Here is a 25,256-nt window from a genome sequence, read left to right on the forward strand (position 1 = left end):
GCTATAGATCAGTTAACATGTGTTCAGCTCTTTACCCCTGCTATAGATCAGTTAACATGTGTTCAGCTCTTTACCCCTGCTATAGATCAGTTAACATGTGTTCAGCTCTTTACCCCTGCTATAGATCAGTTAACATGTGTTCAGCTCTTTACCCCTGCTATAGATCAGTTAACATGTGTTCAGCTCTTTACCCCTGCTATAGATCAGTTAACATGTGTTCAGCTCTTTACCCCTGCTATAGATCAGTTAACATGTGTTCAGCTCTTACCCCTGCTATAGATCAGTTAACATGTGTTCAGCTCTTTACCCCTGCTATAGATCAGTTAACATGTGTTCAGCTCTTTACCCCTGCTATAGATCAGTTAACATGTGTTCAGCTCTTTACCCCTGCTATAGATCAGTTAACATGTGTTCAGCTCTTTACCCCTGCTATAGATCAGTTAACATGTGTTCAGCTCTACCCCTGCTATAGATCAGTTAACATGTGTTCAGCTCTTTACCCCTGCTATAGATCAGTTAACATGTGTTCAGCTCTTTACCCCTGCTATAGATCAGTTAACATGTGTTCAGCTCTTTACCCCTGCTATAGATCAGTTAACATGTGTTCAGCTCTTTACCCCTGCTATAGATCAGTTAACATGTGTTCAGCTCTTTACCCCTGCTATAGATCAGTTAACATGTGTTCAGCTCTTTACCCCTGCTATAGATCAGTTAACATGTGTTCAGCTCTACCCCTGCTATAGATCAGTTAACATGTGTTCAGCTCTTACCCCTGCTATAGATCAGTTAACATGTGTTCAGCTCTACCCCTGCTATAGATCAGTTAACATGTGTTCAGCTCTTTACCCCTGCTATAGATCAGTTAACATGTGTTCAGCTCTTTACCCCTGCTATAGATCAGTTAACATGTGTTCAGCTCTTTACCCCTGCTATAGATCAGTTAACATGTGTTCAGCTCTTTACCCCCGCTATAGATCAGTTAACATGTGTTCAGCTCTACCCCTGCTATAGATCAGTTAACATGTGTTCAGCTCTTTACCCCTGCTATAGATCAGTTAACATGTGTTCAGCTCTTTACCCCTGCTATAGATCAGTTAACATGTGTTCAGCTCTTTACCCCTGCTATAGATCAGTTAACATGTGTTCAGCTCTTTACCCCTGCTATAGATCAGTTAACATGTGTTCAGCTCTTTACCCCTGCTATAGATCAGTTAACATGTGTTCAGCTCTACCCCTGCTATAGATCAGTTAACATGTGTTCAGCTCTACCCCTGCTATAGATCAGTTAACATGTGTTCAGCTCTCTACCCCTGCTATAGATCAGTTAACATGTGTTCAGCTCTACCCCTGCTATAGATCAGTTAACATGTGTTCAGCTCTACCCCTGCTATAGATCAGTTAACATGTGTTCAGCTCTTTACCCCTGCTATAGATCAGTTAACATGTGTTCAGCTCTTTACCCCTGCTATAGATCAGTTAACATGTGTTCAGCTGTACCCCTGCTATAGATCAGTTAACATGTGTTCAGCTCTTTACCCCTGCTATAGATCAGTTAACATGTGTTCAGCTCTACCCCTGCTATAGATCAGTTAACATGTGTTCAGCTCTTTACCCCTGCTATAGATCAGTTAACATGTGTTCAGCTCTACCCCTGCTATAGATCAGTTAACATGTGTTCAGCTCTACCCCTGCTATAGATCAGTTAACATGTGTTCAGCTCTTTACCCCTGCTATAGATCAGTTAACATGTGTTCAGCTCTTTACCCCTGCTATAGATCAGTTAACATGTGTTCAGCTCTTTACCCCTGCTATAGATCAGTTAACATGTGTTCAGCTCTTTACCCCTGCTATAGATCAGTTAACATGTGTTCAGCTCTTTACCCCTGCTATAGATCAGTTAACATGTGTTCAGCTCTTTACCCCTGCTATAGATCAGTTAACATGTGTTCAGCTCTCTACCCCTGCTATAGATCAGTTAACATGTGTTCAGCTCTACCCCTGCTATAGATCAGTTAACATGTGTTCAGCTCTACCCCTGCTATAGATCAGTTAACATGTGTTCAGCTCTACCCCCTGCTATAGATCAGTTAACATGTGTTCAGCTCTACCCCTGCTATAGATCAGTTAACATGTGTTCAGCTCTCTACCCCTGCTATAGATCAGTTAACATGTGTCCAGCTCTACCCCTGCTATAGATCAGTTAACATGTGTTCAGCTCTTTACCCCTGCTATAGATCAGTTAACATGTGTTCAGCTCTTACCCCTGCTATAGATCAGTTAACATGTGTTCAGCTCTACCCCTGCTATAGATCAGTTAACATGTGTTCAGCTCTACCCCTGCTATAGATCAGTTAACATGTGTTCAGCTCTACCCCTGCTATAGATCAGTTAACATGTGTTCAGCTCTACCCCTGCTATAGATCAGTTGACATGTGTTCAGCTTTACCCCTGCTATAGATCAGTTAACATGTGTTCAGCTCTACCCCTGCTATAGATCAGTTAACATGTGTTCAGCTCTACCCCTGCTATAGATCAGTTAACATGTGTTCAGCTTTACCCCTGCTATAGATCAGTTAACATGTGTTCAGCTCTACCCCTGCTATAGATCAGTTAACATGTGTTCAGCTCTACCCCTGCTATAGATCAGTTAACATGTGTTCAGCTCTCTACCCCTGCTATAGATCAGTTAACATGTGTTCAGCTCTTTACCCCTGCTATAGATCAGTTAACATGTGTTCAGCTCTTTACCCCTGCTATAGATCAGTTAACATGTGTTCAGCTCTACCCCTGCTATAGATCAGTTAACATGTGTTCAGCTCTACCCCTGCTATAGATCAGTTAACATGTGTTAAGCTCTACCCCTGCTATAGATCAGTTAACACACAACTCTTACTAAATGTTGAACTGCTCCCCTCTCAGGAGAGATCACAGCATGGTCATAGAGGACTCTCAGGACGCTCACACAGACGTCTTCCTCCCTTACACCTCGCGGGACGAGGAAGAGGAGGAGGAGGGAGACGGCGAGGGCCTGGGAGGGAGGAATATCTCAGAGGGTTTCTCCGACCTCTCTCGGTCTTCCCCTAACAGCAGTGGAGGCACTTTGAAGGACTTTGCCGACTCTCTCCAATTTAAGTCGTTTGACTCGGTAGAGCAGGGGAGCCGCTCGTCCTCCCTGTCCAACACCATGGACATCCCCTCCACCCGGCCCCAAGAGGAGGCTCTCTACCACCCTCTGTCCCCCTTCGGCACCTCGCCCTTTGAGCTGGAGCTGGGGGGTATGAGGGGTGAGACGGGGACATGGAACCAGAACCCTGTGGGGGGTAGTCAGGCAGGCACCCCCTCGCCCCTGGAGCACAGCCGGTCGTTCCCCTCTCTGAGACCCAGGAAGAGCTCCAGTCTGTCCAACGTGCTGGACGACTCCAACTATGGAACTGACCCCCGGGCAGCTGACACCATCTCCAACACCTCCAACCCACAGGTACTGCTGCCCTAACCTTAACCTTAACCACAGGTACTGTTGTCCTAACCTTAACCTTAACCACAGGTACTGTTGTCCTAACCTTAACCTTAACCTTAACCACAGGTACTGTTGTCCTAACCTTAACCTTAACCACAGGTACTGCTGCCCTAACCTTAACCTTAACCACAGGTACTGTTGTCCTAACCTTAACCTTAACCACAGGTACTGTTGTCCTAACCTTAACCTTAACCACAGGTACTGCTGCCCTAACCTTAACCTTAACCACAGGTACTGTTGTCCTAACCTTAACCTTAACCACAGGTACTGTTGTCCTAACCTTAACCTTAACCACAGGTACTGTTGTCCTAACCTTAACCTTAACCACAGGTACTGTTGTCCTAACCTTAACCTTAACCACAGTTACTGTTGTCCTAACCTTAACCTTAACCACAGCTACTGTTGTTCTAACCTTAACCTTAACCACAGGTACTGTTGTCCTAACCTTAACCTTAACCACAGGTACTGCTGCCCTAACCTTAACCTTAACCACAGGTACTGTTGTCCTAACCTTAACCTTAACCACAGGTACTGCTGCCCTAACCTTAACCTTAACCACAGGTACTGTTGTCCTAACCTTAACCTTAACCACAGGTACTGCTGCCCGAACCTTAACCTTAACCACAAGTACTGTTGTCCTAACCTTAACCTTAACCACAGGTACTGTTGTCCTAACCTTAACCTTAACCACAGGTACTGTTGTCCTAACCTTAACCTTAACCACAGGTACTGTTGTCCTAACCTTAACCTTAACCCTAACCACAGGTACTGTTGTCCTAACCTTAACCTTAACCCTAACCACAGGTACTGTTGTCCTAACCTTAACCACAGGTACTGTTGTCCTAACCTTAACCTTAACCCTAACCACTGGTACTGAGCATTCCTAGGAGGTATGTTGTGTGGTGTTTGAATAAACTGGACCACATGTGTTGAACATGAAGTCCAGTGTCTTGTGTAATGTCCCATATCCATATCCGTTAACGGATTTCTCCTGAAATGTATCAGTCAGAAAATCACAAGTATTAGCATCCCCGTAAGCATGTTTCAGAGTCCTCAGCCGCAGAGCTGTGATAGTCTGGGAGACTCCCTGACCCCCATCTGCGGGGGTCGCACAGCCTGACCTCATACCTCAAAAACATTCCCATCCAACATGGCTCAGTGTACATGACTCCTATTCAACCAACGTGGCTCAGTGTACATGACTCCTATTCAACCAACGTGGCTCAGTGTACATGATCTATTCAACCAAGGGCTCAGTGTACATGACTCCTATTCAACCAACGTGGCTCAGTGTACATGACTCCTATACAACCAACGTGGCTCAGTGTACATGACTCCTATACAACCAACGTGGCTCAGTGTACGCTCCTATACAAAACGGGCTCAGTGTGACTCCTATTCAACCAACGTGGCTCAGTGTACATGACTCCTATTCAACCAACGTGGCTCAGTGTACATGACTCCTATTCAACCAACGTGGCTCAGTGTACATGACTCCTATACAACCAACATGGTTCAGTGTACATGACTCCTATACAACCAACATGGTTCAGTGTACATGACTCCTATTCAACCAACGTGGCTCAGTGTACATGACTCCTATACAACCAACGTGGCTCAGTGTACATGACTCCTATTCAACCAACATGGTTCAGTGTACATGACTCCTATACAACCAACATGGTTCAGTGTACATGACTCCTATTCAACTGAGTGTGATGAGGGATAGAGTCGTGCTGAGAATTATGAAACTATGAAAACCAACGGTCCAATATCCTAGAATACGGCTGTGCAGATGCCGATGCGGTTTAGTCCGTCTCCAACACAGTGTACTGTATCAAAACAAATGTATTTATAAAGCCCTTCTTACATCAGCTGATATCTCAAAGTGCTGTACAGAAACCCAGCCTAAAACTCCAAAACAACAAGCAATTCAGGTGTAGAAGCACGGTGGCTAGGAAAAACTCCCTAGAAAGGCCAAAACCTAGGAAGAAACCTAGAGAGGAACCAGGCTATGAGGGGTGGCCAGTCCTCTTCTGGCTGTGCCGGGTGGAGATTATAACAGAACATGGCCAAGATGTTCAATTGTTCATAAATGACCAGCAGGGTCAAATAATAATAATCACAGTAGTTGTCGAGGGTGCAACAGGTCAGCACCTCTACCGCTCCTGTTGTCTCTAGAGAGTTGAAAACAGCAGGTCTGGGACAGGTAGCACGTCCGGTGAACAGGTCAGGGTTCCATAGCCGCAGGCAGAAGAGTTGAAACTGGAACAGCAGCACGGCCAGGTGGCCTGGGGACAGCAAGGAGTCATCATGCCAGGTAGTCCTGAGGCATGGTCCTAGGGCTCAGGTCCTCCAAGAGAGAGAAAGAGAGAATTAGAGAGAGCATACTTAAATTCACACAGGACACCGGATAAGACAGGAGAAATACTCCAGATGTAACAGACTGACCCTAGCCCCTGACATAAACTACTGCAGCATAAATACCAGAGGCTGAGACAGGAGGGGTCAGGAGACACTGTGGCCCCATCCGAAGATACCCCGGACAGGTCCAAACTGGCAGGATATAACCTGTATCTGTGTGTCTAACTGTGATTATGGTGTGTGTGTGTGTGTGTGTGTGTGTGTGTGTGTGTGTGTGTGTGTGTGTGTGTGTGTGTGTGTGTGTGTGTGTGTGTGTGTGTGTGTGTGTGTGTGTGTGTGTGTGTGTGTGTGTGTGTGTGTGTGTGTGTGTGTGTGTGTGTGTGTGTGTGTGTGTGTGTGTGTGGTCCCTTTCAGCAGACGCCAGAGGAGGAGCTGTGTAACCTGCTGACTAACATCGTGTTCTCTGTGCTGTGGTGCGGCAGCGGGTCGGAGGGGGGGAGGACGCCGTGTGGAGGGAGAGGGGACAGGTCTTCTCTGTCCTCACCAAGCTGGGCTCCTCCTGCCAACTGGTTCGCCCGCCTGACGATATCAAATGCAGGTCAGTCGGTCGACAGACAGCCAGTCAGCTATTTAGTTAGTTATTCAGTCAGCTATTTAGTTAGTTATTCAGTCAGCTATTTAGGTGGCGTTAGTTATTCAGTCAGCTATTTAGTTATTCAGTCAGCTATTTAGTTAGTGTTATTCAGTCAGCTATTTAGTTAGTTATTCAGTCAGCTATTTAGTTAGTTATTCAGCCAGCCAATCAGTCAGTCAGCTATTTAGTTAGTTATTCAGTCAGTTATTTAGTTAGTCTCATGTCTTATGTCAGTATACAGATTCATTAAGGTGACTTCAAATCAAGTTTTATTTGTCAAATGCTTGGTAAACAACAGGTGTGGACTAACAGTGAAGTGCTTACTGACGGGCCCTTCACAACCATGCAGAGAGAAACATAATAACAATGAGGAACAATAACTAGGTACATACACAGGGTACCAGTACTGAGTCCATGTGCAGGGAGAGGTAAGAGGTACTTAATAACTAGGTACATACACAGGGTACCAGTACTGAGTCCATGTGCAGGGAGAGGTAAGAGGTAATTAATAACTAGGCTACATACACAGGGTACCAGTACTGAGTCCATGTGCAGGGAGAGGTAAGAGGTAATTAATAACTAGGCTACATACACAGGGTACCAGTACTGAGTCCATGTGCAGGGAGAGGTAAGAGGTAATTAATAACTAGGCTACATACACAGGGTACCAGTACTGAGTCCATGTGCAGGGAGAGGTAAGAGGTAATTGATAACTAGGTACATACACAGGGTACCAGTACTGAGTCCATGTGCAGGGAGAGGTAAGAGGTAATTAATAACTAGGCTACATACACAGGGTACCAGTACTGAGCCCATGTGCAGGGAGAGGTAAGAGGTAATTGATAACTAGGTACATACACAGGGTACCAGTACTGAGTCCATGTGCAGGGGAGAGGTAAGAGGTAATTAATAACTAGGCTACATACACAGGGTACCAGTACTGAGCCCATGTGCAGGGGAGAGGTAAGAGGTAATTAATAACTAGGTACATACACAGGGTACCAGTACTGAGTCCATGTGCAGGGAGAGGTAAGAGGTACTTAATAACTAGGTACATACACAGGGTACCAGTACTGAGTCCATGTGCAGGGAGAGGTAAGAGGTACTTAATAACTAGGTACATACACAGGGTACCAGTACTGAGTCCATGTGCAGGGAGAGGTAAGAGGTAATTAATAACTAGGGTACATACACAGGGTACCAGTACTGAGCCCATGTGCAGGGAGAGGTAAGAGGTAATTAATAACTAGGTACATACACAGGGTACCAGTACTGAGTCCATGTGCAGGGAGAGGTAAGAGGTAATTAATAACTAGGTACATACACAGGGTACCAGTACTGAGTCCATGTGCAGGGAGAGGTAAGAGGTAATTGATAACTAGGTACATACACAGGGTACCAGTGATGTACTGGGCCGTACGCTCTACCCTCTGTAGCGCCTTGCGGTTGAATGCAGCCAGTCAAGATGCTCTCAATGGTGCAGCTGTAGAACTTTGAAGATCTGAGGTCCCATGACACATCTTTACCTCCTCCTGAGGGGGAAGAGGCGTTGTCGTGCCTTCTTCATGACACATCTTTACCTCCTCCTGAGGGGGAAGAGGCGTTGTCGTTCCTTCTTCATGACACATCTTTACCTCCTCCTGAGGGGGAAGAGGCGTTGTCGTTCCTTCTTCATGACACATCTTTACCTCCTCCTGAGGGGGAAGAGGCGTTGTCGTGCCTTCTTCATGACACATCTTTACCTCCTCCTGAGGGGGAAGAGGCGTTGTCGTTCCTTCTTCATGACACATCTTTACCTCCTCCTGAGGGTGAAGAGGCGTTGTCGTGCCTTCTTCATGACACATCTTTACCTCCTCCTGAGGGTGAAGAGGCGTTGTCGTTCCTTCTTCATGACACATCTTTACCTCCTCCTGAGGGGGAAGAGGCGTTGTCGTGCCTTCTTCATGACACATCTTTACCTCCTCCTGAGGGTGAAGAGGCGTTGTCGTTCCTTCTTCATGACACATCTTTACCTCCTCCTGAGACTGGATCAGGAGAGAGGTTGAACATGTCAGTGAAGACACTTGCCAGTTGGTCAGTGCATGCTCTGAGTGTGCATCCTGGTAATCCGTCTGACCCGGCGGCCTTGTGAATGTTAACCTGTTTAAAGGTCTTATTCACATCAACCACAGAAAGACTTGAGGAAAGGGAAAAAGCCTAACTTAACTTTTTTGCAGTTCTGTTCTGTTTTGGTTGAGCAAAATGTAGCTCTAAATGTTGACTGGCTATTCTCCCTCCCTCCTCTCCACCCCTCCTCTCTGCTGTGTTTCTTTCTCTCAGTCTGTTAGAGATGATGCTGGAGTCTTCTCTGTCAGACCTGAGGGACTCTCAGGGTGTCTCTCTACCATACTTCCCCAGTCTGCTGCGTCTCCTCAGGCTGCTCCAGGACTTCCTCTTCTCAGAGGGAACAGACAACCAGGCTCTGTGGAGCGAGAAGGTACAGTACTGCACCATGGTCCACATGTTGTCTGCATCTCAAATGGCACCATATTTTCTATGTAGTGCACTACTTTTGACCAGGACCCATAGGGCTCCCATAGGGCTCTGGTCAAAAGTAGTGCACTATATAGGGTGCCATTTGGGATGCATGCAATATCAGCCATGCTCAATTATTTGTGAGTGTAAAATCTGTGATCTGATGGTATCATTTTGCATAGAGTTGACCTTTCTACCAAACAGCTGAGAGAGAGACTATGGATGTGTGTCGAGTACTTGCCACTGAGATGAGAGTTTGTCGTTACAAACTGTCCACTATATAAACCATATGTTGAGGATGTCTAAACTTGATTGCAGGAAATAATTACTCACCTCTTAGATGTAAAGTCCCCTGTGTAGGGGACCTGCATGGTTCTGGTACCAGTCCCGACCTACATTTTCACTTAGAAATCCATCTGTGGACCTCGTAGATGGAAATGGCTTGCGTGACGTGAAGTAGGATGTGAAATCTGGAAACCACTTGAAGCTGGGATGTCCGGTCCTACTGTTTTAATTCGCTCTTCCGACTGTCGCTCATCTCCTGGCTGAACCCTACGTCACAGACACTGACAAAGCACATGCTTGCAATCCTTACATTGTAGCTCAACAAGAGAGTGGTTTATTCACTATAGCACATTCAGATCGATTTACAGCCATTCCTCTCAAATAATTCATAGATTTGAAACAAAAACACTTTCTGTTTGTCATAGATGGACAATAATAATATGAGACGAAAGGTGAGTTCCTAAGGAGTTCAGGAAGCCAAGCTAGAGGTCTGTGTGGCTCACAGCGGTGGGGAGATGTTTTCATCAACAGAGACCTTTAGAAAATATGCACATTTTCTCTGACACTACAAATATGTATTTTACAGTTGTAAGAAAGGTGAAGTCTCATAGTTAGTGGTTTTATAATCTGATGTCGTGTCTTTGGCATCATTAAACTGAAGACATGTTTATCAAATAACTCTGTAATTATTATTACGCGATTAAACTGATTAATCGTGTAACAGTAATTAACTAGGAAGTCGGGGCACCAAGGAAAATATTCAGATTACAAAGTTATCATTTTCCTAATATAACTTTCAGATATCATAATATCTGATCTATGAGTCTTCTGATTTAATGATGTATTCGTTTACCTCGTCAGTCTCATTCCAAACGTCATAAATTGTTGGTTATCTGCACGAACCCAGTCTTCACTATGAGTCATCCATACATCAATTGTCTTAAAATCATTTATTTACTAATCTAATTCACTGAAATGCATAACAAACAGATATGGTTACAAGGAAATGATAGGAGAATGTGCCCTAGTGGGCTAAACCGGCATGGCGGCTTGTTACACAAAGAAAGGGGTTGGGCTTGAATGAAAGAGCGGGAAGCCTGAGGAACACAGAAACAGCAGCTATGCTATCGTAAATACAGTATCTTATGCATTCTAAATTACCGCCCATTTGGAAAAGGAAAATGCAATAAATATTTACTCTGAGCTGCGCTTCGGTAGGTTGGTCGTAGATGCTGGCCGTGTTGGCCAACAGAGATCTTCCTGTCCTCGGAAGAATGTCACTGGTGGTAAAATGCATATGTCGTCCGTCCTTTCCTAGCCCACGTCTCACAGCGGCCGCTGCTAACTCAACGGCTAGGAAGTATCACTTCTGTGGTGAATAAGGGTTCAAAGTTCATACCATTCCCAACCAAAGCTCACTCTGAGGTTGGCTTAGTTCTGTACTTGACATGTGTGTCCTTTTAACACAGAGGCTGCAGACCTCATGTACCCGGAACAGGCTGGTTACATTTCATCACTGACTTATATAGTGGAGAGGGAGAAGGGTGTGTTTCATCGTTTATAACCCCTGTCTCTTCACAGGGGCGGGCCACTGATTGGTCAGGGCTCTTTCCTTATGAAAACCCAATTCACTCATTTGGAAGCTAAAGTTACATTTAATCTCCTAACAAACCGTTTAAATATCAAACATTTAAATTGCACAACAATTCCATGTGAATCTGATAACTAGAATGTGTAGACTTTCCCAGGTACAGTTTATGTCGTCCTGTCATCAGTCATAATGTCTCAGATGACAACCGAACTGACATCCATACTCATTAAGTACCAACGCATATTTCCAACTGGTTCTATTACCGAAATATGGTTCCTTTCCCCCCACTTGTTTGATGTTCCCAGACTCTCTATGTTTAACAAAGGCTATTCAACAGTCCTTCAGTAGGGTCAGAAAGAGAGGGGAAGGGATAAAGGTATTTATGGAGGGGTCATAAACCTTACCCACAGGCCAACGTCATGACACTGATTATACTATATTTAGAAAGCATAGAAGTCATTTCAAGCCTTATTCATACAGTTTTGTTGAATAGGGAATACGTCATAAAATATTTCATATTTTCATATTTGTATCATATTTGTACTGTGTATTTGAGCTTGTGTCCTCAAAAGTGACTACATCTCAGCAATGTATAACTATTTTTTTACCAGAAAGGTTAGATTGACCCTTTCTTGGAGTATGCAGCATTACTAGTTATTGTTTATGGTCATCATGATAAATAATACATATTCGGGGATTAGGTAGATTACATTTTAGATTACATGTAGTTACATGTATTAATGGCACAGCTACTTCCTGTTATTGTGACGGTATGTGTGTTTAATGTCAGTGGACGCATCTTGGCTTTAGCTTGGTTACTGTTTTGAATAGTAGTTCTATATCATTTAACTGTGTGGTAACCGGTCTTGAGAATTGACTCATTGTTATGTTGTATTCAGGTATCTGCACTCTTGCCTAGCATAATTGCCCCTTGTGGGAATTGGAATTGAATGAAAATGTGTTGTGGACTGTTAACAGGTGTGTTGTTGTTGTAGATCTTTGAGGGGGTGGTGAACCTCCTGGACAGACTACAGGCATGGCACAGTACCCCTGGTACCCCCGGAGCTCTGGAGCTCAGAGAGATGGCTCAGATCGGCCTGCGCATCATCACCGGCTACGTCCAGCAACAGGACTCACAGGTCAGTCACCTATGTTACGCTACGCCCACCTCCCTCTAGCCAAACTAGACTGGCTCCAACTCTGGCTTGCATGCCGAATGGCTCCCTAATCACTATATAGTGTACTACTTTTGACCAGAGCCCATAGGCTGGGATAGGGGTGGATAGGGTGCTATTTGGGAAACAACTTCTTTCTCCAAATTACATCCATTTAGGGCATTAGTCAACGCGTGGGTTTGATGTCGTGGGACCAATCCCAATGCTCTGTCTGTCAGTACACATTTACTATCAAATAAAGGTTAGACCTTTTGAGGGGAAAGTGTGTTTAGAATACCAGTCCATCTATGGTTATCTATCAGTGCACAGAGAACATAGCTAGCATTCCTCCTGAGGAGTGTTGTGTAGGACGGGGCAGCTCTTCTCTGAGTTATAACTACTGTTGGGATGCATCCCAAATGGTATTCCCTGTTCCCCTTACATAGTGCATAACTTTCTGGTCAGAAGTAGTGCACTATGTAGGGAATGGGGTGCTATTTGGCACTCCTGTAGGAGTGTGGGGATCAAGTGGTCATAAATAAATGGTCCAAAGACTTCCTTTAAGCGTTGGGATTTGTTTATTTATTTTAAGGAGCAAAGCTTTTCCATCCACTTGAATTGTTGTTGTGTGTTTTGTTAATATTAGTAACCCACTTAATAAATCAGCTGAGTATTAATAATATCAGGTTTGTATACTGATGAAACATTTACTAGGACTTCTGTTGATTCTAACACCTGTGAGAATACTTTTGAAGTGGAGACTAATTTGCTTTTGACCAAAGAATCTCTGTGTTCTCTCTCTCTCTGTGTCTCTCTCTCTCTGTGTGTCTCTCTCTCTCTCTGTGTCTCTCTCTCTCTGTGTCTCTCTCTCTCTGTGTCTCTCTCTCTCTGTCGTCTCTCTCTCTGTGTCTCTCTGTGTCCGTCTCTCTGTCTCTGTCTCTGTGTGTCTCTCTTTGTGTCTCTCTCTCTGTGTCTCTCTCTGTGTGTCTGTCTCTGTGTGTCTCTGTCTCTCTGTGTCTCTCTCTCTGTCTGTCTCTCTTTGTCTCTCTCTGTGCTGTCTCTCTGTTCTCTCTCTCTGTGTCTCCTCTCTCTGTCTCTGTCTCTCTCTCTCTGTCTCTCTCTCTCTCTGTGTCTCTCTCTCTCGTCTCTCTCTCTCTGTGTCTGTCTCTCTTCTGTGTGTCCTGTCTCTCTGTCTCTCTCTGTCTCTCTCTCTCTCTCTCTTTGTGTCTCTGTGTCTCTCTCTCTCTGTCTCCTCTCTCTGTGTCTCTCTCTCTCTGTGTCTCTCTCTCTGTGTCTCTCTCTTGTCTCTCTCTCTCTCTGTGTCTCTCTCTCTCTCTGTTTCTCTCTCTCTGTCTTTTCTAAATTGGTGTAGTGTGAGACCTTTATTGTGAGAACATATTGGAATTTGGGACTTAATGGAACTTTTATTTTGACATCCGTTATTCTGGTGTTTCCATTCTTATCACTGGCCTTACACTAGTAAATAAAGACAAGTATGACTGTTAGTGTGAGAAAGACAAGTACAACAGTAAGGTGTTTTGTTTTTAGGCCGACCCCAACGGAGGACACACGGAGACCTTTTCCCAGCTGGTGCCCATCGTGCGTACCCTCCTGGACCAACACGCTGACCCCGTGACCCTGCACGGCCTGCTGCCCAGCCTGCCAGTCACCAACGGCAGCCCCACCTTCGCCCAGGACCTCCAGAGCTACAGCCACACACGTGGAGTGGCTGGACTTCTACCAACGCCACGTCAGTACTACTCAACCTTCATTTATCTATCTTCTGGTTTATATCATCTGGATCCCAAATGGCTCCCTATGTAGTGCACTACATTTGACCAGGGCCTTACAGACGGGTTGGCCAACTGGTGTGCAACTAGGGGGCAAAACAGACGGGGTTGACTTAGATTGTTGACAACATGTAAACTATATTTCATCTCAGTGTTTATTGGAACTGAATATATGAGCATAAGGAGCTCTTTTTGTTTCTAGAATCCATCGTTGCAGTTGTAGGTTCGCTAGCTAGGGAATTTCAGCTATATTAGCATAGACATGACATCAGTCAAACACCTCAAAGCAAAACATGGTATCAAGAACAACCTAAAACTAGCTGAAACGAGCCACCTATGATTCCCCACATGGCAGCTTCGTATAAAAAAAGGGGTTTATTTCACCTTTATTTAACCAGGTAGGCCAGTTGAGAACAAGTTCTCATTTACAACTGCGACCTGGCCAAGATAAAGCAAAGCAGTGTGACACAAACAACCACACAGAGTTACACATGGAGTAAACAAACATCCAGTCAAGTATGTTGGACAGCTCATTTTCCTCAGTAGTCCCTTGGTAGTTCCTGGACAGGCTAAAAACATTAGCTTGTCCACTTCTCTTCTTTAGTTCAGAAACTAAACTGAGTCCGTAGGTTCTACTACTAAATGTGGTGTTGGCGTTTGTCTCTTCTCAGGCTAGTATTTCTAGACAGGCTGATGTAACATCCTCCTTTCTGCCTCAGAGTGAAAAGTAAACCAGGGACAGATAATGTGTCTGTTCAGTGTTCTCTGGTCCTCCTCTCTCATTATTTACCTCATAGTCTACACACTGGAGGTACGTGGATGGAAGGCCAGGATCTCTCCCAGTTTAGAAAAGCTTTCCTTGTATTTACTGTGTGAATGTGATGGAAGAGAAGTCACCTAGCAGACCAAGAGGTTTGAGGATATGAAGCCAAACAGACGTCTACCCACTGGGTTTAGCTGAGGATTTATTATAGATGTGTGTGACAGTGTATAATCACAAATCTGTTTTGTTTAGATATCTTGTAAATAGAAAATGTCTTAGATCTGGCAGTAAAGCCCAGTCTGATTCAGAGGGGTTGGGTTAAATGCAGAAGACACATTTCAGTTGAATGCATTCAGTTGTACAACTGACTAGGTATCCCTCTTTCCCAGTCTGAGCAACAGTTTGTCTGTGTCTGTGCGTGTGTGCTCGTTTATCAGCTTATGTCCATTACCTTTAGGGCCTTTGCCAATGTGATATGTAGTATATAACATTACAGTATATAATGTATAGGTAGTATATAACATTACTGTATATAATGAATAGGTAGTATATAACATTACAGTATATAATGAATAGGTAGCATATAACATTACTGTATATAATGTATAGGTAGTATATAACATTACTGTATATAATGTATAGGTAGTATATAACATTACTGTATATAATGTATAGGGTAGTGTATAACATTTCAGTATACAATGTATAGGTAGTATGCATCATTACTGTATAGGTAGTATATAACATTACTGTATATAATGTATAGGTACTATATAACATTACTGTATAGGTAGTATATAACATTACTGTATATAATGAATAGGTAGTATGTAACATTATGGTATATAATGTATATGTATTATGTAACATTATTGTATATAATGTATAGGTAGTATGTAACATTACTGTATAGGTAGTATATAACATTACTGTATATAATGTATAGGTAGTATATAACATTATAGTATATAATGAATAGGTAGCATATAACATTACTGTATATAATGAATAGGTAGTATATAACATTACTGTATATAATGTATAGGTAGTATGTAACATTACTGTATATAATGAATAGGTAGCATATAACATTACTGTATATAATGTATAGGTAGTATATAACATTACTGTATATAATGTATAGGTAGTATATAACATTACTGTATATAATGTATAGGTAGTATATAACATTACTGTATATAATGTATAGGTAGTATATAACATTACTGTATAGGTAGTATATAACATTACTGTATATAATGTATAGGTGTATATAACATTACTGTATTAATGTATAGGTAGTATATAACATTACTGTGTATATAACATTACTGTATATAATGTATAGGTAGTATATAACATTACTATGTATAGGTAGTATATAACATTACTGTATAGGTAGTATATAACATGACTGTATATAATGTATAGGTAGTATATAACATTACAGTATATAATGTGTAGTAATAACATTACAGTATATAATGTATGGTGTATGTTAATGTATAGGTAGTATAGAACATTACAGTATATAATGTATAGGTAGTGTATAACATTACAGTATATAATGTGTGTTACGTATACATGTAAGTATATAATGTACTGTATGTAATGTGTAGGTAGTGTATAACATTACAGTATATAATGTGTGTATGTAATGTGTAGGTAGTGTATAACATTACAGTATATAATGTATGTATGTTAATGTGTAGGTAGTGTGTAACATTACAGTATATAATGTGTGTATGTAATGTGTAGGTAGTGTATAACATTACAGTATATAATGTGTGTATGTAATGTGTAGGTAGTGTATAACATTACAGTATAGTGTTGTAATGTGTAGGTAGTGTATAACATTACAGTATATAATGTATGTATGTAATGTGTAGGTAGTGTATAACATTACAGTATATAATGCATGTATGTAATGTGTAGGTAGTGTATAACATTACAGTATATAATGTGTGTATGTAATGTGTAGGTAGTGTATAACATTACAGTATATAATGTGTGTATGTAATGTGTAGGTAGTGTGTAACATTACAGTATATAATGTGTATGTAATGTGTAGGTAGTGTGTAACATTACAGTATATAATGTATGTATGTAATGTGTAGGTAGTGTGTAACATTACAGTATATAATTGTGTATGTAATGTGTAGGTAGTGTATAACATTACAGTATATAATGTGTGTATGTAATGTGTAGGTAGTGTGTAACATTACAGTATATAATGTATGTATGTAATGTGTAGGTAGTGTGTAACATTACAGTATATAATGTGTGTATGTAATGTGTGTAGGTAGTGTGTAACATTACAGTATATAATTGTGTATGTAATGTGTAGGTAGTGTATAACATTACAGTATATAATGTGTAGGTAGTGTATAACATTACAGTATATAATGTATGTATGATGTAGTGTATAACATTACAGTATATAATGTGTGTATGTAATGTGTAGGTAGTGTATAACATTACAGTATAGTAATGTGTAGGTAGTGTATAACATTACAGTATATAATGTATAGGTAGGTAGTGTATAACATTACAGTATATAATGTATGTACGTAATGTGTAGGTAGTGTATAACATTACAGTATATAATGTATGTATATAATGTGTAGGTAGTGTATAACATTACAGTATATAATGTGTAATGTGTAGGTAGTGTATAACATTACAGTATATAATGTATGTAGGTAGTGTATAACATTACAGTATATAATGTAGTAGGTAGTGTATAACATTACAGTATATAATGTGTGTGCGTAATGTATAGGTAGTGTATAACATTACAGTATATAATGTGTGTATGTAATGTGTAGGTAGTGTATAACATTACAGTATATAATGTATGTATGTAATGTGTAGGTACTGTATAACATTACAGTATATAATGTGTGTATGTAATGTGTAGGTAGTGTATAACATTACAGTATATAATGTGTAGGTAGTGTATAACATTACAGTATATAATGTATAGGTAGTGTATAACATTACAGTATATAATGTGTGTACGTAATGTGTAGGTGTGTATAACATTACAGTATATAATGTATGTATGTAATGTGTAGGTAGTGTATAACATTACAGTATATAATGTATGTATGTAATGTGTAGGTAGTGTATAACATTACAGTATATAATGTATGTATGTAATGTGTAGGTAGTGTATAACATTACAGTATATAATGTATGTATGTAATGTGTAGGTAGTGTATAACTTTACAGTATATGATGTGTGTATGTAATGTGTAGGTAGTGTATAACATTACAGTATATAATGTATGTATGTAATGTGTAGGTGCAGCCCACCATGGAGCAGTATGAACTGGATCAGTTTGGGAAGAGTCATGACCTCATGTCTAACTTCTGGAACTCATGCTTTGATGACCTGATGAGCACTGCCATACAGAGGACAAAGAGAGGACCTACAGCAAAGACAAGTTCCAGGTAAACTATGCTAGTAGCAGGCCTGGTACTCCTATGAGGTCATAGTATAGCCCACTGTCCTCCATTATGAAATAACCTCCATTATGACATTAATATCAAGTCAATATTATGTCTTGAAAGTTGTTTTTGTTCAGCTTCTAGTTGTACTGTTGTCATTATATTGTGGTGATCTGGAGTATTCTGAAGCAGTGGATTATCAGCCCAGTAGAACTTGGTTTGTGCTTGTATTGCTGATTGGTCAGTAATCTACAGGTATTTGTGTGTGTGTGCGTGTTCGTGCGTGCGCATGGGGTCTGTGTGTGCTCTTACAGGAGGTGATAGTGGACCCGTACCTGAGGCGGGTACGCAGTGAAAACAGCCGTTACCACAGTGGTCAGAAACAGAGCTCCGGCCAGCAGGGAGTTGTGTGGCGCCACTGGAAGTCCCTCCGCAGGCTGCTCACCAGCGAGAGAGAGGCCTGGGCACACAGGTCAGACTCTATTGTATCTACAGTTGAAGTCGGAAGTTTACATACACTTAGGTTGGAGTCATTAAAACTCAACCACTCCACAAATTTCTTGTTAACAAACTATAGTTTTGGCAAGTCGGTTAGGAAGTCTAGTTTGTGCATGACACAAGTAATTCTTCTTACAATTGTTTACAGACAGATTATTTCACTTATAATTCACTGTATCACAATTCCAGTGGGTCAGATGTTTACATGCACTAAGTTGACTGTGCCTTCAAACAGCTTGGAAAATTCCAGAAAATGATGTCATGGCTTTAGAAGCTTCTGATAGGCTAATTGACATAATTTGAGTCAATTGGAGGTGTACCTGTGGATGTATTTCAAGGCCTACCTTCAAACTCAGTGCCTCTTTGCTTGACATCATGGGAAAATCAAAAGAAATCAGCCAAACAAGTCTGGTTCATCCTTGGGAGCAATTTCCAAATGCCTGAAGGTACCACGTCCATCTGTACAAACAATAGTAGCCCTAAGTATAAACACCATGGGACCACGCAGCCGTCATACCGCTCAGGAAGGGAGACGCGTTCTGTCTCCTAGAGATGAACGTACTTTGGTGCTGAAAGTGCAAATCAATCCCAGAACAACAGCAAAGGACCTTGTGAAGATGCTGGAGGAAACAGGTACAAAAGTATTTATATCCACAGTAAAACGAGTCCTATATCGACATAACCTGAAAAGCCACTCAGCAAGGAAGAAGCCACTGCTCCAAAACCGCCATAAAAAAAGACAGACTACGGTTTGCAACTGCACATGGGGGCAAAGATCATACTTTTTGGAGAAATGTCCTCTAGTCTGATGAAACAGAAATAGAACTGTTTGGCCATAATGACCATCGTTATGTTTGGAGGAAAAAGGGGAGGCTTGCAAGCCGAAGAACACCATCCCAACCGTGAAGCACAGGGGTGGCAGCATCATGTTGTGGGGGTGCTTTGTTGCAGGAGGGACTGGTGAACTTCACAAAATAGATGGCATCATGGAGAAGTAAAATTATGTGGATATATTGAAGCAACATCTCAAGACATCAGTCAGGAAGTTAAAGCTTGGTCGCAAATGGGTCTTCCAAATGGACAATGACCCCAAGCATACTTCCAAAGTTGTGGCAAAATGGCGTAAGGACAACAAAGTCAAGGTATTGGAGTGGCCATCACAAAGCCCTGACCTCAATCCTATAGAAAATTTGTGGGCAGAACTGAATAAGCGTGAGTGCGAGCCAGAAGACCTACAAACCTGACTCAGTTACACCAGCTCTGTCAGGAGGAATGGGCCAAAATTCACCCAACTTATTGTGGGAAGCTTGTGGAAGGCTACCCGAAACGTTTGACCCAAGTTAAACAATTTAAAGGCAATGCTACCAAATACTACTTGAGTGTATGTAAACTTCTGACCCACTGGGAATGTGAGAAAAGTTATAAAAGCTGAAATAAATCATTCTCTCTACTATTATTCTGACATTTTACATTCTTAAAATAAAGTGGTGATCCTAACTGACCTAAGACAGGGAATTTTTACTAGGATTAAATGTCAGAAATTGTGAAAAACTGAGTTTAAATGTATTTGGCTAAGGTGTATGTAAACTTCCGACTTCAACTGTATATCTATATTTGCGTCCCAAATGGCACCCTATTCCCTAGGTAGTGCACTACTTTTGACCAAGGCCCATAGGGCTCTGGTCAGACCCTAAAGGTAGTCCAGACCGTATCTTTATGTGTCTGTATATTTATCTGTATGGTTTAAGCTCCAGGTTGTGTTGCCGTAAGGTATATATCTAGGCTCTGGTTACCTTCCCCCATGTCCTAACATTAAAGGAATAGTTCATTATTTTACAACATGACTTTAGCTGGTTCCTCACCCTGAAAGTAGTCCATGGGCCAGGAGAAACTGGAATCCATGGTGCAGTTATCTTTAATCAACCATTTTCAAACTTCAGCTAACTTTAGCCACCGCTAGCTACAAATCAATGGACGTGATGGGGGCATGTTTAGAAACAAATACTGTCCAAGTCACCTGACACTAACTCCATATTTGGTTTGATGTTACTTTAAGATGATTTGTCCATATAAAAATAAACATGCTCACCCCCATCACTTCCATTGATTTTTTAGCTAGCGTTTGCTAAAGTTACGCAAGTTTGTAATGGCTGTTTCTCCTGGCTCATAGGCTACTTTCAAGGTGAGGAACCATCTAACATCATGTTGTAAAATAGTGAACAACTCCTTTAACCATTAGGGGTTAAAGTGCAAAACTGACCCTAGATCAACATATAATGGGAGCTTTGCCCTGCACCAGATGGACTCAACCACTAATGTCATATATTGTAAGCTTTGTTGTGGTGCTTTGTGCCTGACTGGAATCTACTGTGATTTCTACCTCAGAGTCCCACTAGAGGTGAAATGGAAGTTGTCCAGTGCAGAGACGTATTCCAAGATGCGTCTGAAACTAGTGCCTAACTACCAGTACGACACTCACCAGGAAGCCAGCGCCTTCAGAGACAATATGGGTATGCCTTATGAGATGACAAATATACATCGCATGGTAGGACTTTGAGGTGCTTGCCATGTTATGATGTCGTAGCCATGTCTACAAGATTTCAGTCAATTGCTTTTGTTGAGCAGAAGCAAGTTTCCAATCTAAATTGGTAGGTGATCTGTTTTCGTGTGCAGGTTAGTGCAGGGCACTGCTGTGTTTTGAAGATGTGTTTTAAAAATCTGTGTTCAGGTAACATTGGATTAGAAGACCTTTATTTTCCTAAGATTGGGGAATTCGTTTTGGCATTAAGCTTCAAAACATCAGATAAAACAGAAATATCATTCTGAATCTCTGCTCAGGTAATATAGGTCTGTGAGTGTGTTCAGGTAATATAGGTCTGTGAGAGTGTGTTCAGGTAATATAGGTCTGTGAGAGTGTGTTCAGGTAATATAGGTCTGTGAGAGTGTGTTCAGGTTCAGTAGAATGTATTGTCTGTCTGCATCTCTCCACAACAGGAGCTGATAGTCCTCGCAGCTCAGAACCCCTCCCATTGGCTGTTGCCAAGGAGGCCAAAGTGAGTGACATGGAGGATGACCAGTTAGGAGAAGAGGACATTGTCTTTCTGGACAATAAGTGAGTGACTTGATCTCCACCCCCCTACCCACTCCACATATCAACCTCAGCACCAGTGACCTGATTGAACTAGTAAAATAATCAGCAAGCTGTTGGTTGAATCAGAAATGCTAGTGGGGGGAATATTCATCTGATACATGTCTTTTCTCTGTCGGTTCCTCAGGGTGGAGGGGGGAGGACGACAGTCAGAAGGAGAAGCTGGTTCTGTCGGAGGACTGTGAGCTCATCACCATCGTGGCGGTGGTTCCGGTCGGCTGGAGGTCACCACACATCACCTGTACTTCTACGACGCCAGCAGCGAGAAGGAGGAGACGGAAGAGGGTGAGGACATAAAGACGTCTGGCAGTGAACACTATGGGGCAGTTTTCGGACACAGATGAAATCTAGTCTGAGACCGTAAAGCTATATCAATGGAGATTCTCCACTCAGCAGGCTTCTTAGTCCAGGACCAGGCTTCATCTGTCCATAGGATCTGTCTTTGTGTATGCATCATTCCCCAGTTACAGTAAAGAACAGTCGCTGCTGACATCATGATACAACTGTCCACAGGATCTGTCTTTGTGTATGCATCATTCCCCAGTTACAGTAAAGAACAGTCGCTGCTGACATCATGATACAACTGAATCTGAAAGAGTTGATGTTGACAAACTTCTATCTATCCAGGAATTGGTTTTGATTTCAAGCGGCCCTTGTCTCAGCTGAGAGAGGTGCACCTGAGACGCTACAACCTGCGTCGCTCTGCTGTGGAGCTGTTCTTCATCGACCAGTCACACTACTTCATCAACTTCAAGAAGAAGGTGTGTCACTAGTCTAACTGCTAGATTCAAGGGCCTGAGGTCTTACTACAGTGAAGGCTAATGAGGGGAAGATGGCTCCCAGTAATGGCGGAATGGAGTCAATGTATTGGTATCAAACACAAGGAAACCATGTCTTTGATGTGGCTGATACCATTCCGTTTCCAGCTGAGCCCATCCTCCGATTTAATGTGGCACCAGCCACCACTGTCTTTGTACCAGTGTTGAGCCCAATACCTGTAAAAGATGTGGGAATTGTATCATTATTTGACACCAATGATAATGTGAAGTGATTTGAAAAGGACCAGTGTAAGAGACATATATAACCTGACCCCGACCTCCCTCCCCAGGTGAGGAACATGGTGTACTCTAGGATCCTGGGGCTGCGGCCCCAACCTCTTCTATTTTGGCTCCCGCTCTCCTCAGGAGCTCCTCAAGGCTTCTGGCCTACACAGGTACAGCTGATAACTCCGTCTGCATCACAAATGGCACCCTATTCCCTATGTAGGGCCCATAGGGCTCTGGTCAAAAGCAGTGCACTATGTAGGGAATAGGGTGCAGTTTGGGATGTAACCTGTGTGTTACAACAGATAACTATTGATTCAGTAAGGACCTACTACCTCAGCCTCCTACCTCAGCCTACTACCTCAGCCTACTACCTCAGTAACATCTTAATGATTGAGTCTCAGATGATGATGATGTCAGACATGTCAACTAAACTAAGAGGAAGCTGCTGTTTGTGTTTGTCATTAGAGATGGGTATGCAGAGAGGAAGCTAACTGTTTGTGTTTTGTCATTAGAGATGGGTATGCAGAGAGGAAGCTAACTGTTTGTGTTTTGTCATTAGAGATGGGTATGCAGAGAGGAAGCTAACTGTTTGTGTTTTGTCATTAGAGATGGGTATGCAGAGAGGAAGCTAACTGTTTGTGTTTTGTCATTAGAGATGGGTATGCAGAGAGGAAGCTAACTGTTTGTGTTTTGTCATTAGAGATGGGTATGCAGAGAGGAAGCTAACTGTTTGTGTTTTGTCATTAGAGATGGGTATGCAGAGAGGAAGCTAACTGTTTGTGTTTTGTCATTAGAGATGGGTATGCAGAGAGGAAGCTAACTGTTTGTGTTTTGTCATTAGAGATGGGTATGCAGAGAGGAAGCTAACTGTTTGTGTTTTGTCATTAGAGATGGGTATGCAGAGAGATTTCCAACTTTGAATATCTGATGCAACTGAACACCATCTCTGGACGTACCTACAACGACCTGTCTCAGTACCCTGTGGTAAGTCCCTGTCCCGGAAACCAGGGAGGGGAGGGAGAAATAGAATGAACAGAAGAGATGAATCAACAAACAAATGAATCATTGATTCTATGAATGAATGAATGAACAGAAGAATCAACAAACGAATGAATTATTGGTTCTATGAATGAATGCAGGAACAAATGAGCGAACAGCATTCATGCTGTAGTCCAGTCTAATCTAATGGTGTCCCTGGGTTGGGTTGGGTTGTATCCAGTTCCCATGGGTGTTGAGTGACTACACCTCTCCAGATCTGGACCTGGAGAACCCAGCCGTGTTCAGAGACCTGTCCAAACCCATCGGAGTAGTCAACCCCCGCCACGCACAGAACGTCAGGGAGAAGTGAGTACTGCAGTAACCTCGCACAGAGAACTCCAGGTCTGTGTCCCAAATGGCATCCTGTTTCCTATGCACACTATGTCACTATTTATAACCAGGGAATAGGTGGCTCTGGTCAAAAGTAGTGCACTATGTAGGGAAGATGATGCCATTTGGGACGAGATCAGATCATCTCCAGTTCTGTTAAAACACCAAGCTTATCCTAGTACATGTGTTGTGTTATCTGAATTGAGTCTGTTATATTATGACCAGTATTATACACAGCCTACATGCTCCACAAATACACTGTGTTACTGCCTGTGTTTCATGTTGAATTCATTGTTGTTCCTGTTAATGCAGGGTACCATTTTAATCATTTTGTCTTGTCTGATCAGGTATGAGAGCTTTGAGGACTCAACGGGCACGATAGACAAGTTCCACTATGGAACACACTACTCTAACGCTGCAGGAGTCATGCACTACATGATCCGTATGGAGCCCTTCACCACCCTCCACATCCAGCTGCAGGACGGCAGGTACAGTAACCCTTCACCACCCTCATCCAGCTGCAGGTACAGTAACCCTTCACCACCCTCCACATCCAGCTGCAGGTACAGTAAACCTTCACCACCCTCCACATCCAGCTGCAGGTACAGTAACCCTTCACCACCCTCCACATCCAGCTGCAGGTACAGTAACCCTTCACCACCCTCCACATCCAGCTGCAGGTACAGTAACCCTTCACCACCCTCCACATCCAGCTGCAGGTACAGTAACCCTTCGCCACCCTCCACATCCAGCTGCAGGTACAGTAACCCTTCACCACCCTCCTCATCCAGCTGCAGGTACAGTAACCCTTCGCCACACTCCACATCCAGCTGCAGGTACAGTAAACCTTCACCACCCTCCACATCCAGCTGCAGGTACAGTAACCCTTCACCACCCTCCACATCCAGCTGCAGGTACAGTAACCCTTCACCACCCTCCACATCCAGCTGCAGGTACAGTAACCCTTCACCACCCTCCACATCCAGCTGCAGGTACAGTAACCCTTCACCACCCTCCACATCCAGCTGCAGGTACAGTAACCCTTCACCACCCTCCTCATCCAGCTGCAGGTACAGTAACCCTTCACCACCCTCCACATCCAGCTGCAGGTACAGTAACCCTTCACCACCC

At 42.7% G+C, this 25,256-nt stretch overlaps 1 protein-coding gene across 1 annotated transcript in view; it reads left to right on the plus strand.

The window, feature by feature from the left end:
• The window catches only part of LOC106573032 (neurobeachin-like protein 2), a 143,692-nt gene that overhangs the window by 88,444 nt on the left and 29,992 nt on the right, over nucleotides 1–25,256 (plus strand). Inside the window, 20 exon segments of the mRNA XM_045717767.1 lie at nucleotides 2,920–3,478; nucleotides 6,299–6,364; nucleotides 6,367–6,479; nucleotides 8,835–8,991; nucleotides 11,901–12,080; nucleotides 13,608–13,778; nucleotides 13,780–13,809; nucleotides 17,920–18,019; nucleotides 18,022–18,068; nucleotides 18,380–18,537; nucleotides 20,949–21,073; nucleotides 21,558–21,675; nucleotides 21,846–21,922; nucleotides 21,925–21,996; nucleotides 22,339–22,472; nucleotides 22,820–22,857; nucleotides 22,859–22,924; nucleotides 23,648–23,741; nucleotides 23,977–24,101; nucleotides 24,473–24,613. Coding sequence (XP_045573723.1) covers nucleotides 2,920–3,478; nucleotides 6,299–6,364; nucleotides 6,367–6,479; nucleotides 8,835–8,991; nucleotides 11,901–12,080; nucleotides 13,608–13,778; nucleotides 13,780–13,809; nucleotides 17,920–18,019; nucleotides 18,022–18,068; nucleotides 18,380–18,537; nucleotides 20,949–21,073; nucleotides 21,558–21,675; nucleotides 21,846–21,922; nucleotides 21,925–21,996; nucleotides 22,339–22,472; nucleotides 22,820–22,857; nucleotides 22,859–22,924; nucleotides 23,648–23,741; nucleotides 23,977–24,101; nucleotides 24,473–24,613 — 2,571 coding nt within the window.

This window comes from Salmo salar, chromosome ssa05, assembly GCF_905237065.1.
Source record: "Salmo salar chromosome ssa05, Ssal_v3.1, whole genome shotgun sequence".
Classification (NCBI taxonomy): Eukaryota; Metazoa; Chordata; class Actinopteri; order Salmoniformes; family Salmonidae; genus Salmo; species Salmo salar.